General features: G+C 51.6%; 4 protein-coding genes and 1 non-coding gene across 6 annotated transcripts; 2 read left to right on the forward strand and 3 right to left on the reverse strand.

Annotated features, from left to right (window-relative positions):
- Nucleotides 1-47: 47 nt before the first annotated feature.
- On the forward strand, nt 48-4,547 carry NCU09297 (condensin complex component cnd1). The gene is made up of 2 exons (XM_953350.3): nt 48-563; nt 719-4,547. The coding sequence occupies exons 1-2, from the start codon at nt 328-330 to the stop codon at nt 4,230-4,232; spliced, it is 3,750 nt and encodes a 1,249-aa protein (XP_958443.1). The 5' UTR covers nt 48-327; the 3' UTR covers nt 4,233-4,547.
- Nucleotides 4,548-5,167: 620 nt separating this feature from the next.
- NCU09296 lies at nt 5,168-9,503 on the reverse strand. 2 transcript variants are annotated; one of them, XM_011396983.1, is made up of 2 exons: nt 9,142-9,503; nt 5,168-9,068 (listed from the first exon to the last, which is right to left on the reverse strand). In XM_011396983.1, the coding sequence occupies exon 2, from the start codon at nt 8,074-8,076 to the stop codon at nt 5,587-5,589; it is 2,490 nt and encodes an 829-aa protein (XP_011395285.1). In that variant the 5' UTR covers nt 8,077-9,068; nt 9,142-9,503; the 3' UTR covers nt 5,168-5,586. The 2 variants fall into 2 exon arrangements, with proteins under 2 accessions (XP_011395285.1, XP_011395286.1); XM_011396984.1 differs by having other exon boundaries at nt 5,501-9,074; nt 9,142-9,343.
- A 348-nt stretch (nt 9,504-9,851) lies between these two features.
- Nucleotides 9,852-11,879, reverse strand: NCU09295 (hypothetical protein). The gene is made up of 2 exons (XM_953348.2): nt 11,233-11,879; nt 9,852-11,169 (listed from the first exon to the last, which is right to left on the reverse strand). Exons 1-2 carry the CDS (start codon nt 11,562-11,564, stop codon nt 10,503-10,505), a joined length of 999 nt encoding a protein of 332 aa, XP_958441.1. The 5' UTR covers nt 11,565-11,879; the 3' UTR covers nt 9,852-10,502.
- A 209-nt stretch (nt 11,880-12,088) lies between these two features.
- On the reverse strand, nt 12,089-13,240 carry NCU14160. The gene is made up of 2 exons (XR_897982.1): nt 12,882-13,240; nt 12,089-12,520 (listed from the first exon to the last, which is right to left on the reverse strand). It is a non-coding gene; the product is annotated as a ncrg26 (non-coding RNA).
- NCU09294 (hypothetical protein) lies at nt 13,142-15,750 on the forward strand (the record flags this gene model as incomplete). Its single annotated transcript, XM_953347.1, has 5 exons — nt 13,142-13,274; nt 13,370-13,436; nt 13,548-14,447; nt 14,628-15,367; nt 15,743-15,750. The coding sequence occupies 5 exons, from the start codon at nt 13,142-13,144 to the stop codon at nt 15,748-15,750; spliced, it is 1,848 nt and encodes a 615-aa protein (XP_958440.1).
- Between the last annotated feature and the right edge of the window lie 871 nt (nt 15,751-16,621).

Below are 16,621 nucleotides of genomic sequence, written 5' to 3' on the forward strand. Positions count from 1 at the left end.
AGTGCTCGCGGCGCAATCCATCCCGTCCCGTCGCATTCCCGGGCAGGTTGGAGGGGAACTTGAACATTTCAATCTTCCCTTGACTTGCCTGACCAAAACACCATTCATCGGCAGCGGGCAGCATCACACATCACCGCCAGGGCACCACCACCACCCAGCTCCCGCCCCGTCGACGTCACTGCGGGCAGCCGACCGCCGTAATATCCAGTTCAGTTTCGTCGGTCTCTGATTGTTGTCTTTTTGCCTCCAGCCTTTTGTCGTCCCTCTTCCCGCGATACCTTTGCCCTCGATTGATACCCCCGCCGACCAGGCCACCAGTCCACCATCATGGACTCGATAAATTTCGACATCAACAATGCGCTCAAGCATTACATGGACGATCCCGCCAGTATCCCAACACCAGAGGCTGACAGCGCTCTTGTCGACTGCGAGAACGAGCCCGAATCCCTCGGCGACAACGGCCTCATCAACAGCATCCTCAACCCCATCGTCGACGCCGTCGCCGAGAACCCAGACGCCATTACACGCGCCCACATCTTTGACTCGTTGCAGTTTCTCCTCAAGTGCGCTTCCATTCTCTCCGACTGTTTCCTGCTCTCCCCTACATCCCGGTGTCCCCTGGTGCCCAAAGCGACTGCACCTAGTCCACCATGAGCTCTATGTCGCAATACATGACTACAGCCAGACAAGGCTACGGCTAATACTCTTCCATCTCTAGATACACCTCCTTCCTATCAGCACATGCGCTCAGCAAAATCTTCGATCTGATCACCTCGGGACTCGCTGCCGAAGCCGATGTTGTCCATCACGACCTAGAAGCCGAAGAACAAGAGCTTCTCGCCCACCACAAGCAGCTGCTCGACATTTACGCCTTTCTCCTACAATGGACCATCGCCGGTGTCGAGGCCAAGGCTGCCGAAAAGGCTTCCAATACCGTAACAACCAGAGGTCGCGGAAAGCCAAAGAAGCCCACAGGCAGAGACGGCACCTGGGACTCATCGGCGCAACTCGAGACGGCTCTGAATACCATGGTCAAGGCTCTTAGGCTGAAGCTCGCCAGGATATTCATGACCACGTCTGAGCGCGACACCTTTATTGGTCTATTGACTCGTCCGGTGTATATGATACTCGAGAGCGAGCAACGAACCAAGAATACCAGCATACGTATGCACTGCTGGAAGGTGCTGTGTGTTGCCATTAAGCACCATGGTCACGGCTATGCCGCGCAAATCTCCATTGTCCAGAATCTGACCTACTTTGAGCACTTGGCTGAGCCCATGGCCGAGTTCCTCCACATCTTGGCCGAGCAATACGACTACCCGCAGCTAGCCGAGGAAATCCTACGAGAGCTCAGTAACAAGGAGTTCAACAGCAACGACAACAAGGGACCCAAATCCGTCTCGACCTTTATGATCAAGCTTTCCGAACTGGCACCCAGGATCATCATCAAGCAGGTGACCCTGCTGGCCAAGCAGCTAGATAGCGAATCGTATACCCTACGTTGCGCTTTGATCGAAGTCTTTGGCAACATGTTGATACACCTTAGCAAGTCGGCCGAGAGAGGCGAGAACCACAAAACCCAGATGAACGCCTTCTTTGATGTCTTGGAAGAAAGGTTCCTCGACATCAACCCTTACTGTCGTGTCAGGGCCATCCAGGTTTACATCAAGCTCTGCGAGTTGGAGCAAAAGTTTCCCAAGCGCCGACAGAAAGCCGCGGAGCTCGCTTGCCGCAGTCTCGAAGACAAGAGCAGCCACGTCAGGAGGAATGCCATCAAGTTGCTCGGCACCTTGATCAGAACTCATCCCTTCACCGCTCTCCATGGTGCCCAGTTGGCCAGGAAGGATTGGCAGGAGCGCTTGGGCAAAGTGGAAGAAGAGCTCAACGCTTTGAAGCCACCGGTGGATGCTCCGGGGCTGGATGGCGAGGCCGGCAACACCTCCGTAGACCCAGCACTCCTCGACGATGCCACCCAGATGATGGAATCTCCCAGAAAGCAGCCATCAGAGATGACAGAGGAGGAAAAGATTGCAGCCATTCGCAGGGCCCAAGAAGAAGCAGCCACCTCTGAAGCCATCGAGAAGCTCACACTGACTAAGCGCTACTACAGCGAGGCGCTCAAGTTTATCGACGTCCTCCACGAGGCCACCGAGACCGTCTGCCAGCTCCTCGGATCCAAAAACAAGAGCGAGGTCATCGAGGCCATGGACTACTTTGAGATCGGCGACGCATACAACATCGAGCAGAACAAGATCGGCATCCGTCGCATGCTCAGGCTGATCTGGACCAAGGGTAATAGCGATGAAGGCAAGGGCGTGCAGACCCATCTGATCGAGTGCTACAAGAGACTGTTCTTCGAGGCGCCTGGCAACTTCAATGCCAATGACGCGGCGACGTACATTGCTAGGAACATGATTAGTTTGACGTTCGGTGCCACTCCTGCTGAGTTAACTTCGCTGGAACAGCTGCTTAGCACCATGATGAAGTCGGGCATGATCTCGGATTTGGTCATTGCTAAGCTGTGGCAGGTTTACGGCGTGCAGAAGCGGGAGATTTCGAGGACACAGCGTCGGGGCGCCATCATTGTGCTGGGTATGCTGGCCACGGCCAATCCCGAGATTGTCGTGGGCGAGATGGAGACCATGCTTCGTACCGGTCTCGGCGCTCACGGTCGGGCAGATCTTCAACTGGCCAAGTACACATGCGTTGCTCTTCGACGCATCAACCCCACAGGTCGTCAGTCCAAGGATTCCGGTATCAAGTTCTCCCGGCTACCGAACGACCATGCCCTGCTCATCAAGCTTGCTGCCATCACCGAGGTGCCCACTGACAGCAAGGAGTGGTATGGTGTTGCCGAACAAGCCATCAATGCCATCTATGCCATCGCCAAGCACCCCGACGTTTTGTGCTCCGAGATCATTCGCCGCAAGACCAAGGGCGTGTTCGCTCGCCCGCCCAAGTCGCGTTCGGCTTCTCATGAGGAGAAGCCATCGCCAACAGAGAGCGCAGAGCCCACGCCAGCTGAAGAGCCCAACCCGGACGCCATGGACGAGGACGAGCCCACATCCGCCCAAGCACCAGTCGCCACCCAACCAGAAGATGCTGAAGCCAAGAAGCAACACCGAGAACACGCCATCGCCCTTTCCCAGCTCCTCTTTATTGTTGGCCACGTAGCCATCAAGCAGATCGTTCATTTGGAACTGTGTGAATTGGACTTTAAGCGCCGTAAACAGGAGAAGGAAAAGGCAGCTGGAACCACAAGCAAGCGTACATCCCTTTCGGCCTCCGCTTCCACCAATCGCCGCAAATCAGGCGGCCCCAAAGCCGCCAAGGACGAAGAAGAACAAGACGAACTCGACCTCATTGGCGGCACCACCGAAGACGACTTCACCGAAGCCATCTTTCATATTCGCGAGCGCGAACTGCTCTATGGGCCGCAATCCCTCCTGGCCATGTTCGGCCCCATGGTGTCGGAAATCTGCGCAAACAACACCACTTACCGCAACCGCGAACTCCAGCAAGCCGCCACCCTGTGTCTCGCCAAGCTCATGTGCGTCAGCTCCGAATACTGCGAAGCCAACCTCCCCCTTCTCATCACCATTATGGAGCGCTCCGTCGACCCCACCGTGCGCTCCAACGCCGTCATTGCCCTTGGCGACATGGCCGTGTGCTTCAACCATCTCATCGACGAAAACACCGACTTCCTCTACCGCCGCCTGTCGGACCCTGACCCCTCGGTCAAGCGCACGTGTCTTATGACGCTCACCTTCCTCATCTTGGCCGGACAGGTCAAGGTCAAGGGCCAACTGGCGTCAATGGCCCTATGTCTCGAAGACGGGGATAAGCGCATCGCTGACTTGGCGAGGATGTTCTTCACCGAACTCTCCACCAAAGACAATGCGGTCTACAACCACTTCGTCGACATGTTCAGCTTGCTTTCGTCCGACCCCAGTCTGGAGGAAGAGGGTTTCAGGAGGGTGGTCAAGTTTCTGCTCGGCTTCGTGGAGAAGGATAGGCATGCTAAGCAGCTGGCGGAGAAGCTGGCGGCGAGGTTGCAGAGGTGTGATACGGAGAGGCAGTGGAATGATGTTGCCTTTGCGCTGGGTCTATTGCAGCACAAGAATGAGGAGATTGCTAAAGTGGTGTCGGAGGGTTTCAAGGTGGTTCCCTCTGGGCAACAGGGGATGCAAGCGACGCAGAGAGCTACGCAAGCTACCCAGGCGAGAGCTTGAGGAAAGGTGGAATGGGTAATGGAGATTGCGGATGAATGTTTACAAATTTTATGTCTTTTGTGGTGTACATGGGTGTTGGAAGAGGTTGGATGTGTGGAAGGGATCTTGGGAAATTCGAATATGGTTCGGATATTGGGACTTGGGTGGACGGCGTTAGGGTTGTTGTATCATGACCATGTCAAACTTTGAGAAGGACCCCCACCTAGCGCAGGTAAAGCATCTGCTTTATGAGAATTGTATTAGCGGTTTCTCTTTCAGCCTTTCCATCAGGTAGTTCGGCAAATGGAATCGCAACCCTCTTCACCAATATTCAGGAGTATTTTTAGTTTTTACCATACTCGTCGGTCAAACGACGTTGCAGTGTTGGGATAGCCGGGTCGCTATGACCGGGAGTCCCAACGCGGTTAAACAGACTGATGAACGGGGAAATCTGGGGTAGCGTGTGTGGGAATCATGGCATCCTCGAATCGGGATGGGCCATCGGGATGGTGCAGGATGGTGAAGTGCGCCGGGGTATGTACGACTTCCCGATACGATCCGGAGCGGGGATGACCGGATCACGCAGCGGTTGGATTGGAAGGAGCTTCTGGGGATATAGTAGGGTTCGGAACGCCTTAGCAGCAATGATTCGAAGCGGGTCATGATTTCGACCAGTCGAGGTACCTAGAAAAGTTTCTGCTCATGCATGGGGTGGATAGCAAGAAGACATCGCCGGTTCTGGAGATGCCGACATCACCGGGATTGGGGTACGGACGTGAGGCTGGGGATGGCGAGCAGTTTTAGATAACGTAGAGGTAGTCGTACGACTTGTAAGTTTTGCAGGTGTGAGGTTAGGGCTGATTGTAGATGAGGTCTTGGACGAAATCTCGTGATTTGATGGAGGGAATTGCAGTCAGTCCATTCACGTACACAATCTGAAGTGAAACAGCCTTGTATCCATGGTCTATATGGTGATATTAAGTTTCTGCTACGCCCTCTCTCTCTTGTTCCTTCTCTATTCGATGCTCTCCATAGTAATACAACCAGTCATCTGTGTTTCTAGCACCAAGCGCGCCATGTGCATGCGCCATACCATCCTTCCGTGTTATGCACCCAGTTGAAACCATCTAGCACCTGAAGTAACACCAGACTGACAAACGCTGAACCCAAACCTACTTGTAACTCCCCCTTGAACGCCATCACTCTCGGTTACGGCATCCCATCATTACACATTACTTTCTCTCACTTTATGTCATGCTCCCACTCCCACTCCCCCTCTTGAGATCCATCCCTTAGGCCAGCCTCCATGTCTCTCCCTCTCTTGACTCCCGTCCCACATCTCCGTCTTCATCGCCGTGGAACCTTGGAACCATTCTCAATTCCCACTTTCCTTCACATTCTCACCCCCATACCCAGGCCAAACTTCCCCCTCCACCACTTCGGCCAGCTCCCTCCTTATCATTCCCTGGAACCACCACCCGATATACGCGCAAGCAGCCATGAACGCCGTCGCCACCCCGCCCATCACCATCCAATTACGACTTGAGTGCCTCTGGTACCACGTGTCGCTTGCAACGTTAACCATGGCGTTTGGGTTTGAAGTATCAAACCAGTACCCCACGGTGATGTAGCAGAAGCAGTTGCGGTAGACGCCCATGATTTGCATGAGGGTGGTGCCGATTGACAGGAAGAGAGAGAGAAAGAAAAAGACGGTGAAGAGGGTGTAAATGGAAAGAGTGAGGAGTGACTTTCGGGGCTTGGACTTGGTTTGGACTGTCTGCCTTTGGGTGGGAGTATTAGATCTGAGGTGGGACATGGAAAGTCGAGGGGGGCATGGATCATAAGGAGAGGAGAGGAGGTTTTGGTTGGGACTTGGACTGAAGCTAGGATCGCGATCGGGGATGTGCCTGAGAGAAGGGCCTGGGGAAGGAGTTGAGGGTAGTAGATTCGTCGTTGTGGGGATTTCTCTTAACCCGTACATGTATCGATCACGACCCGAGACGCCTTCGTCGTCCATGTCCATGTCCATGCTTGGGGTCCGAGGGCGAAAAGGTGCCGTGTGAACCTGTTGAAGGTCCTCCGAGGACCTGCCGTTACCGTTGGCACTCGCGTCACTGCCTTCTCTCTCGTGCACCGCTTGATATGTGTTCCTTGACCCTTGTTGGCCAGATTCTGGATCCTCGCCTTGGTTGTTTTCATGTCTCGCTTGATCCCGTTCCCACATGTTCAGGTAAGCAAAGTAGACAAAAGTCAACAAAAATTGCGAGGCCGAATACGTCACAAAGCTCAGAGACCGACAACTCCATCCGACCGGCGGTGTCTTCAAGGCCACCACTGCTCCTGCACTTGGTGGGAGAGCAATCAGGATGAAAGTCTGAATGATCCAACCGCAGTGCTCCAGCTTATGGATCTTGACTCTGTCTCTGAACTTCTTGTTCTTTCGGTACACCTGAGACTGCCTCAACCACTTGGACTTGTTCATCCCTCTCTTCCACATGTTGACCGGCTGGAACAGACCATCAAAGACGTTCTTTCGCGTGTAGTACCTCCACTGGGCGTCCTTGGTAGATCCATTGTCTTTGGAAGCTTCCTTGCCGACGAGCAGGACCACTGGACTTGGATTGTTGCTGGCTAGTAGACAGCCGCCGACGATGGCGACGTGCACTATTATCATCCACTCCACGCCAAAGGCAAGCGAGATGGCCGCGTCTTGGTCCGACGGCTCGTTCTTGAGGTCGAGGATGGTGTAGATAAAGGCGCCAAGGTAAAAGACGACAGGTGCACCAATGGTGGCGGCGAAGTCTAGCTGTGAGGATATTAGTCGTGTGAGTCGTTCGCGGAGCCTTTTGCTGGCTTCTCTGTCGACTGACTGCGGTTTGATATCGGGTGGTGCCACGAGGATGGGGGGCCTTTCGGGCTCTTGGGGGCCACTCATGTCTTGTCCCCAGGGCTCCATCTGACTCAAAAGAGCTATCGGCGGGATCTGCGGTACGGGTCCTATCGTGCGCTGAGAAGATAGTGTACTTTGATTGCTTGGGAATTCAAGTTCTGGCTCGGGAAAGTCCGCCAGCAAAGCCTTCTTGATCTCGTCCTCCGGATAGCCCCCCTTTTCTCCCATGACCAAGTTCCCTGAAATAGCCGTCACCAGGATCTCGACCGTATCCCTCAGGCTTTTCAACGTTGGGGGCGTTCCTTTCGCCCCTTCCTGTCTATGCGCCCCTTTCTTCAAAGCCCTCACAATCTTGTAATCCAAAACTGCCTCATGAAGTCCACCGACCATCATCGGCCCGGCCATCCCCATCACCACTACAATCCAAAGCAACGCATCGAACGCCCCAGAAAGGGTATCTAGCGCCAGCAGCACGATCCCCACCAGAAGTGTCACTGCCTTGCGTGCTTTCCCATTCTGGGGCAGGGGAAGTATCCTCCAAATCCAGTCCTTGAACCGACTAGTCGAGAGAAGGATATGCCGCCTCGGCACGTTCATACTGAAGATGACGGACGGAAGCAAAAACTGAACAATGGGAGCGGCCCATTGGCCTGGCTCGTCGCCCTTGGAAAGTCCAAAGCCCCCACAGTTGCTCTTGCAGTAGGCGTAGGACACCATGATCTCGGGAGCAGCCTTGAGGGTGTGGTTGTACATCTGGCCGCAGATGGGGGCCTCGCCGGAAACGATCGCCTGCGTCTTGGGGTCTTTTGTGATGTTGAGAGTATAGTTATTGGACGCAACAGCATCGAGGCAGCATTGGGGCTCGTTGTAGCGGTGGACGGCGTCGGTGGGTCGTGGCAATATTCCTAGTAAGAGGAAGCCAACAGCGAGAAAGGTGAGCCTGAAGGTCAAGACTTTCCGGGGAGAGTAGGCCATGCTGATGACATCTGACGAGGGGGGTTCGTTGAAATTTGTTGTAAAGTGAGAGTATCACTGGGCAAGACAAGATGAAAGAACGCACGTGGAAGTGCAAGCAAGCAAGTGTAAAGAGCAATTAGCGAATCATGCAAACATCGTCAACACAGTAAACAAACGAAACACTGGGGGCACCTCTTCACTATTTAAACATTTTCCACGTTCCCCTGGAACATGGCCGTCGACGTCAGGCGTAAATCCAGATGGGTGCCGTGACGCCGGATTGCTCAGTCATGGGTTGTGCAACCACACTCTCACCGAAGTCCTGGTTATCTGTCGAACCTTTGCCCGCACAGTCGCACCTGTGTTGCTTGTCCATTGCCTGGATCGCTTCCTGTCCCCTTCTTCACTCCCAAATGCGTTGACCGGACAAGTGTGGCACATGCCTGATAGATAAGCCTCGACAAATCATGTATCGTTCCCACGCAGATAAAAGGGTGCCTGGGAGCTGAGGTCACGAGCCGGATGAAGACGTGTTCGCCAGCCTTATGTTTGGTTTTTGGGGGGAATTTGGGGAACCTGGGGGGACCTGGAAAGGGAAGTATTGACCGTGGTCGTTGCAGAAACACGGAGTGGCGCAGCATCTCACCAACCCTCAACATGTGTATGCCGCGATAGCATTGCCAATGAGAGACGCCGAGTTGCTTGCTCGGAGGGCATTTAGGATGCAGGCCAGGTGAAGGCGAGGGTCATTGCGCCTAATTTGTTGTTCCTGCCAAGAATTGACGGTGCAAGTAGAGCTGGAAATAGACTGGTTGTACTTGACATTTATCGGTGTGGCTTGAATGCTTGACTCGTCAACGTTATCGAGAGCGAGTGATGTGGCGGCTCAAACTGGGGCGCAGCGGGATTGGTCAGGATTCGATGGGAATCGCGGCTCGGAGCAATCTATGTCTTGATATATGGTGGACTGGGTCGTCTGGGGACTGACGACGGGCGAGGACATCGGGGCTCTGAGGCTTGGGGTTTGAGGCCCAAATGGTCAGTCAAGAAGATAGCTCAAGAAGCCATTCGAATTCGCCTTACCTAGTACTCGTAGATGTCAATACATGCCTAAGTAGCAGCTTGAACTGGACTGAGACAATGTCGTTAGGATGGAAAGTGGAAAAAGGGCGGGGGAAGCGAAAAGGTTTCACGATTCCTTTCGAATTCCACCCGACCTCTCCCCAATTTTGCCGTGTTTTACCCCGCATGTCGGATGGTCGTTCCCCAACCAGATCAGAGGCACCCGATACCACTGCACAGCAGACTGACTGCCCGTCAATAATTTGGAAGGTACGAGAGACGACTGGATTTCAAGTCCGGCAAGTGAAGGGAATGCACTGTCTGAGTACCTGTCAGCTATCTCAGAGGTAGATACCTGCCCGTACCTCTATTGTAGCCTCCAGTCATCGCCCGCTGTGTGCCTGGCCTTTTCTTCAATGATGGAAGTTGACTGCCTCGACCACTGGTATCGTCGCCTCCACGCCCCCACGCCCATAGCTTCCCCCAGGTTACCTAGGTACAGCCGAACGAGTCCCGTACCCGATGCATGGAGCCCAGCCTGCCGCGTCTGCTACACAGGGGCAGGCACCAGGCAGGCCGCTCAGAGCCTGGAGTTTGGGATACACAAGCAAACTTTGATGATCTGGCTCTGGGCCACTGACAATAGCGTGGTCCTTTACGTCATGAAGGGGCGCATGTAAAGGTCCTACACTAATTTTGTCGTTTCAAAGCCAGGCTTTTCGACTATGTTACGGATATTTCGGCAATGATTTAGGTAACCTAGGGAGGAATATGTACCTTCTAGGTAGAATCATATGCAGAGGGATAACCGTTGTTTCAATACTCCCAAAAAGAGATAGAAATAAATATGAAAGGTGCAATCCAAAGAACGGCTCAACAGGCATCAATACAGCCCGGTAGCCTCTTATCAGCTTGTCAAATCATCAGCCAAGAATGTCCCTGGCCTGGCCGGATCCAGAGGCCGCCAGCTCAAGCTCCTGGGAAACCACGGCCTGGACCTAGACTTAATGTGGCGTTCCTGCTTGTTTATACGCAGTGCTTCAAACATCAACCTCCAACCGCCCAGCCTGGTGCTCGCAATCAATGTGTACAACCTTTCTTCCACCAGCAAAACCAATACTCAACGATAGGTACGAATCATTGCCAAATCTCCAAGCGAGTAAAAAACGTCTTCGAACCCGCTTGCCATGAAGGCCATACATACATGTACCTACCTGTACCTTTATGCATTCAGCACCGGACATGAGAGTGCCCGCTGGACTGTTCAAGTCCGCTTCTTTTGTCGGTCTCGACTTGAAGAATTCGGACTTCCGCAGGCCGCTGCAGGAAACTCGATTCCTGGACCATCACCCACGAGCAACAACCTCGCATTATCTCCAAAATCAAACGGGCGGACCCCGATACCCCCTATCCTCCCCCTCCCACCCCAGCCTCGGCCACCCGCTCGGAAGTGTCGCGACCCTCGGCAGCGTATATCTCCCATCGCACCCATCCTTTTTGCACCCCTCGAGCCCACACAGCCCAAACACCTTGCAATAACACTCGCCCGCATCCGGACAGTGAACGGCTGCCTTCCCAAAGATTATATGCCACGTGTACTCAAACACTCTGCCAGACAGACTGTCGTCCAGCTCTGTGTTCAGCAGCCACTCACGAAGCCTGACGTAGTCCTCGCGCGTTCGGTTGCGAACTGTTTCACGGGAAACGGCAAACTGGGAGCAGCAGGATACGCCAACGACTTCGGGGACAGGAACTCCCGGGAGGATCTGCTTGAAGGCGGGTTTGAAAATGTCCTTGAGCGCCACTTCTCCGGAGGCGGAAAGGTCCTTGAGATCCTGGACGTCTAGATTGGGGCGGACCTCTGCGGGACAACCGAGGACCCAGACACAGCGAAGATTGACGTAGCCAGAGGTTTGGACGTAGGGCGTTTGCAGGTGCCGGAGAGTTACGAGGGCGTCATAGTCGGGGTCGTCGTTGTGCCAGGCAAAACGCTGCGCGTGGACAAAGACGGTGGTGGAGGCAAGAGTGTCGTAGCGATCGATGAGATGTCTGGAAGCTCGTTAATAGGTAGGTACCTAACTTTTCCGGCAGGTTTGTTAAGAGCACACGCACGTGAGATAGACCATGGCCTCATGCCCTTTATTCTTGGGGACCGTAAGGGGAGCATCAGGGTCGTCGACCACGTAGATGCTCGCGGGCCAGTCCGGTAGGTATTCGTGAAACCAGGTGGTGTTCTCATACTTCATACTGGCCACCACTAGCTCGAGCGGAAGCTCTGGGGCTTTCTCGGGCGGGCTCGCTGGGACACCGGCATAGCGTTGAGGCGGCGATGCGACATCCAAGATGCCAGCTCCGAGTTGGCCGTAGATGTAAAAGAGAACAAAAATACACGCGCAAATTGAGACAATTCGCAGCGGAGAGACGTGAAGTTTTGCTGGAAGCATAGCTGCCCAAAATCGGGCCAGACAGTGAACGGCGACAGGAGCTATAATACCTCTAAGCTAAAAGAGAGGCTAGAAGGCGGGACAGGAACCCACAACCGAAGACAGAGAAGGAAGATTACCAGATCGCTTTACCCATAAAAAAGGATGCAAGGAGAGCTCCGACCACTCTATGCCGACTAGGTACCTCGATGTTCGCGAGACCAAACGCTTGAGGAACTTTTCTCAAGGGGAGTCGAGCGACGTGAAGATAGAGGTAAGCTTCCTGTTGGTTCCAAGTCAACGGGTCCCGTCACTTCCAAGATGTGTCAAAATCACCACACCCACCCACCGCTCCTGAATGCATGTTTTAGGCGCCGGGCACTTTTTATCCGCCTAGCCGGGACGCCATCAGTGTTGACATCCCCTGTCCATCAGCTCTAGCAGCTTCTTAGCGTCTGGCGACTGTGGACTGTCACCGAGTGGTAAAGGCCCAATCACATGGAAATCCCACGTTTCAGAACCTGGGCTCTCAAGGCATCGAACTTGAGTCAATAGACAGATAGAGGTACCTAGAACAGGGAAACTGAGCAGTCCAATGCAAGCCAGGCCTGGATGGAAGGCCTGGACGTTGGAGTGCATTTCCGGTGCATACTCGAGGTCGCAACGCAGAATTCCTTGGAAAGTCCACACTTGGGTCTCAAGACGTAGGTAGGCTTCGAGGGCCCAAATCTCAACCGCCCCCAAGAGAAGTTCCGAGACGGCCCCAACTGTGAACTGGCCACCCCAGAAAATCTCAACCCGCGCTTATGAGACCCGTGCCTTCGAACTGGCAGATCCCAGCTACGCTTGACCCCTGAAATCACTTTAGAATTCTGCCTGCGGGCGCACTGGTCTGCTACGTGGTCCGCCTTCCGCCATTGTGTTGTCCGCTCGGTTTTAGAAGCCTGAAAAAGCAGATACTCCGTGTGAAGAGGTCTCTGTACAGTAAAGATCGTTAACTAGGCACTTTGTACATAGGATATAGAAAGAACAGGGAAACTGATTGGCCTTGGAGGTTATTTTGCTGTGAAGGTGGAGAAGGACCCTTCAAACCCTCGCATAACGACCACCTCTCCGCCCCACTTCTACCGTCTAAAGCACCACTGATTGTCTTGACCTGCCGTGAGAATCTTACCTGACTCGGGTTTACCAACTGGAAGCAGTAAAGTGGCTGCCAAAGGATCGCGCCAATGACTCTTCCAGGGCTGAGCGAGAGCGTACAAAACAAAATGTTTGGCTGCACTTGAATATCTCCAGGAAAAGGAAGAATTGGGTTTGTTCGTGGCTCTTAGTGCTTACCGCCAAAGAGGTGATTGCTTTCGCATGGAATGTGACCTAGTACGCCGTAGCGGCCAGAGATAGGCGCGTAATATATGACTTGCTGAGAGCCCGCTGCCATCGCAAAACTGAGTTCTTGTTCTATTTTGTTGTTTTTCCTGTTCTGCAGTGACCTAACTTGCTGGGTAGGTACCGGCTGGTCTGATCACCAACGAGACAACGCTGTCTCGGTCGTTCCCGTGTCCTTCGCTTCACTTTCTTTGTTCTCACGTTTTGACACGATGCGATTTCCTTCAAGCTCTTACGGGCAGACAAGCCTCAACGTTCTTTTCGGGAGAGCCGATGTCTGTGATGAGGCTTTCCCGGGCGAGGGTGCAAGCACTGATTTCTGTTCTCCAAGTAATACGTTGTGCTGTAAGTCTCACTACCACAGCCTCATATTATGATTCCTGTCCCCTGCGCCTATCTGGGTCTCACAGTCGGTTTTTGCTGACCATATCATCGTAAAGGTGTGCGAAAAGGTCAACAATATCCGGCATGTGAAAGTGGCATTGGTAAAGGATGGTGTTGTACCGGGTATGTGCCCTTACTTACCTATCTTACCTCATTCCCTCACCAACCCTACAAGCACCCAAGCGCGGAGCAAAGACAGCCCATCGTACCTCAACCGCTAACCTCCATGACCAGAACCGGCTCGAGCAATTGCTACGTCGACCAAGCCTCCGCCTGCGACGAACCCAACGCCGTGCCCTGTACCAACCTCAAAAAGGGCGTCGCCAAAGCCTGCTGCCCGCGCCTGACCAGCTGTTCTGACGGCTATGAAGCCAGCGAGGAATTCGTCCGGTGTAACATACAGTACGACGACTTGTTCCATCCCACCGTCGTTGTGACAGCTACACTCTCAGAGAGTGGGAAGGTATCAACAGTAACGTTGAGTCCTTCATCGTCATCATCGAGCACGTCGTCGACGATAACATCCTCTAGCAGTCGGGCCGCCGGGACAGGTAGCACGCAGCCATCGGAATCGACTCCCCTCCCCGGCATTCCTGTACCATCGAGCACAACACCAACACAGCAAGGCCCCTCCCCCACTCCGGAATCATCGCCAGCAATCTCCACCGGCGCCATAGCAGGAATCTGCGTTTCCGTCACTCTCGCATGCGCCCTCGTCGCCGTTCTGATTTGGATCATCCTCCGCCGTCGTAGGAAAACGGCAGCCGAAAAATCCTCGGCTCCATCAGACAGCAACCAAAGTGGAAGCGACCAAGACACGGGCAGAGATGTGGGTAGTCCGCTCGTCGAACTACCGCATACCCACACCTACTCCGAAGCACCAGGTGATAGTCGTCCGTATCCGTACGTTGTTGGGCAGAATGGGGTGGAGTATTATAAGCCAATGGAGTTAATGACAGAGAGGGTGATGCCGGTTGAGTTGCAGGGTGGTGCGCAGATGGGGGCGCCGGGGCAATGGCAGGAGCAGCAGCAGTATGGACCGTTTGAGATTATGACAAATCCGAGAGGGTCGGGGGGAATAGAGATGCCGAGGGCTGAACTGGCGGCGGCGACGCCTAGGGCAGAATTGGGGACGTCTATATGAAGCTGTGGTGAAGTCTGGAGGACATGGACGAGGAAAGCTAATGTTGAAATAATGTGTATATGCTGGTTGTGGAGATGAGCGGCGACACCGAGGCGGAAAACACCGACGCACCGCATAAGAGAATACCCAGGCGTCTTGCCATTTGCATCATTTTGCATGTTCAAATCCAGAGCGACCGCGCGGTGTAAATGGCATCCAGGGCGGTGGCCCGGGGCCAAGTTGGATGCTGGGAAAAAGGTGCGGCTAGAACTGCCGGCGATGGGCGGTTTGCCGACGGTGAATGACCAGACGTCCCAAAGTCCGATGGCGTCGTCTTCCGGGGGGCCAGACGGGGGAGACATCCTGCGCGTTCTGATCGACACCCGCGCCATCTTGAGCGTCCCTTACGACAGGCTTGCCGACGAGTGTGTTCGCGTTGCCCTCCGCATCCAGCTCCCCTCAGCCACACCCTCTGACACCAATGAACCATCAGCCGGTGTAGCTCCCTTCTGGAAATTCAAAGGCGCCATAGCCAGCGTTTACGTTATGCATCCTCCTCTTCTCGGCTTCTTTCGCCCTCCTCGTCTTTGGTCTCCGACTCGTATTATGCCGCTTGGCCAAAAGGACAGCTACCGGAAGGGAACGGGGAGCAGGATGATAAGGACGGATTCGCAGTGTTGGAGGATACGCAGGTCAAGTCGACTCTGTTCTGAACGGGGAGGGGCCGTAAGCAGGCATCGAGGCGAGGGAGGGACGTCGGCGACGAGACAATGTGGTGCGGTTATTTCGCGCTTGGATGGAGGACGCGATCGAGGACGGAGACAAGTGCAGGCGGCGCGATTGGGAGGATGGACGATCAAGAACCCTGCAGGCTCAAGGCACGAATTGGCAACAGGAATGGGTGGACATTGTGCGCTGAGAGGGATCGCGGGTTCGTCGTTTGGCTGCCTGCCATAGCGCGCGGGAGGGGTTCTGGAAAATGATCCTCCGGATGATTTTACAGTTGTAAAATATGACAATTGTAAAATCATCGCATTACGATTTTGGGTAAAAATGATAAAAGGTATATAATTCTACTTGAACTATACAAGTAAACTTTATATAAATTATTTATAAAGTGCAAATATTTTGATAGTAAATATTTTACTCAAAATAAAAATCTTTTAACTAAAATGAGCTTTAACTAAGAAGATGATATTTTTATAAAGGTTATTTTAAATTTCAAAATGATTTTGAAAAATAAATTTTTTTTTATAATATAAAATTATTTTCTTTAATAAGTAATTGAAAATAAATTAATTTTTAGGAAAGTAAATAATTTTAGTATTAAATTCAAAATTCAATATATTAATTTATATAAAATAAGATTCTTTTATAATTAATAAATACTTTTATAAGGTAAAAAAGGAAGAAATAAGAAAAAAAACTATACAATTACTATAATAAAAATCCCTAAATATTTTTACAATTAGGATCTAGTCTTAAAGTTGTTTTTTTTTTTTTTTTTTTTTTTTTTTTTTTTTTTTTTTTTTTTTTTTTTTTTTTACAGTTAAGACTTTGGATAAAATATAAGACTTTGACTATTTAAAACTTTTTAAATAGAAAAAACTTACTTTCAACTGGAATCGAACTTATAATCTTAGGAAAGATAGTGAGAATAAAAACCATTAAGCCACTAGGCTAAATAATTAAAAAAAGAGTTGAATTCCTTTACTTATATAGGTAGGAAGAGGTAAGAGTATAACTGTAAAATTATTTACCAATTGTTTAATAATAAAGATAAACTTAAAATATTTAAAGTTTATTTATATAAGTAGAAAGAGAGTAGATTCTAACTGTAAAATTATCTACTAATAATATCAAAAATAAATAAATATCTAAAATATTTAAAGCTAATAATTATTTTTAAAAGTTAAATATTTTATACTTAGGTTAAAATAATTACTCTTTCCAAAATGAACTTCTTATTAAAAGATTAATTTAAAGTAGAAATTATACTTTAAGGTTGAAAGTTTTTTTACACTTATAAAATAAAATCTTTAGAAAATTTAATTATAATAAATAAGACTAATATTGAATAAAACCATACTAGGGATGATTTTTACACTTATACTATTTCGTAAAAAAGACCACGATTATTAATAGGATGATGTCATTTTTAAGAAGATACTGAGCATTATTTTAC

The sequence above is a fragment of the Neurospora crassa genome, linkage group VII (genome assembly GCF_000182925.2).
Source record: "Neurospora crassa OR74A linkage group VII, whole genome shotgun sequence".
Taxonomy (NCBI): domain Eukaryota; kingdom Fungi; phylum Ascomycota; class Sordariomycetes; order Sordariales; family Sordariaceae; genus Neurospora; species Neurospora crassa.

Bases quoted from the DNA above. Each gene is read 5' to 3' on its own strand.
- NCU09295 (XM_953348.2), bottom strand. From the start codon at position 11,564: ATGCTTCCAGCAAAACTTCACGTCTCTCCGCTGCGAATTGTCTCAATT. The intron at 11,170-11,232 runs GTGCGTGTGCTC...ACGAGCTTCCAG, and splicing joins GAGGCCATGGTCTATCTCAC to ACATCTCATCGATCGCTACG.
- NCU09296 (XM_011396983.1), bottom strand. From the start codon at position 8,076: ATGGCCTACTCTCCCCGGAAAGTCTTGACCTTCAGGCTCACCTTTCTC.
- NCU09297 (XM_953350.3), top strand. From the start codon at position 328: ATGGACTCGATAAATTTCGACATCAACAATGCGCTCAAGCATTACATG. The intron at 564-718 runs GTGCGCTTCCAT...TTCCATCTCTAG, and splicing joins TCGTTGCAGTTTCTCCTCAA to ATACACCTCCTTCCTATCAG.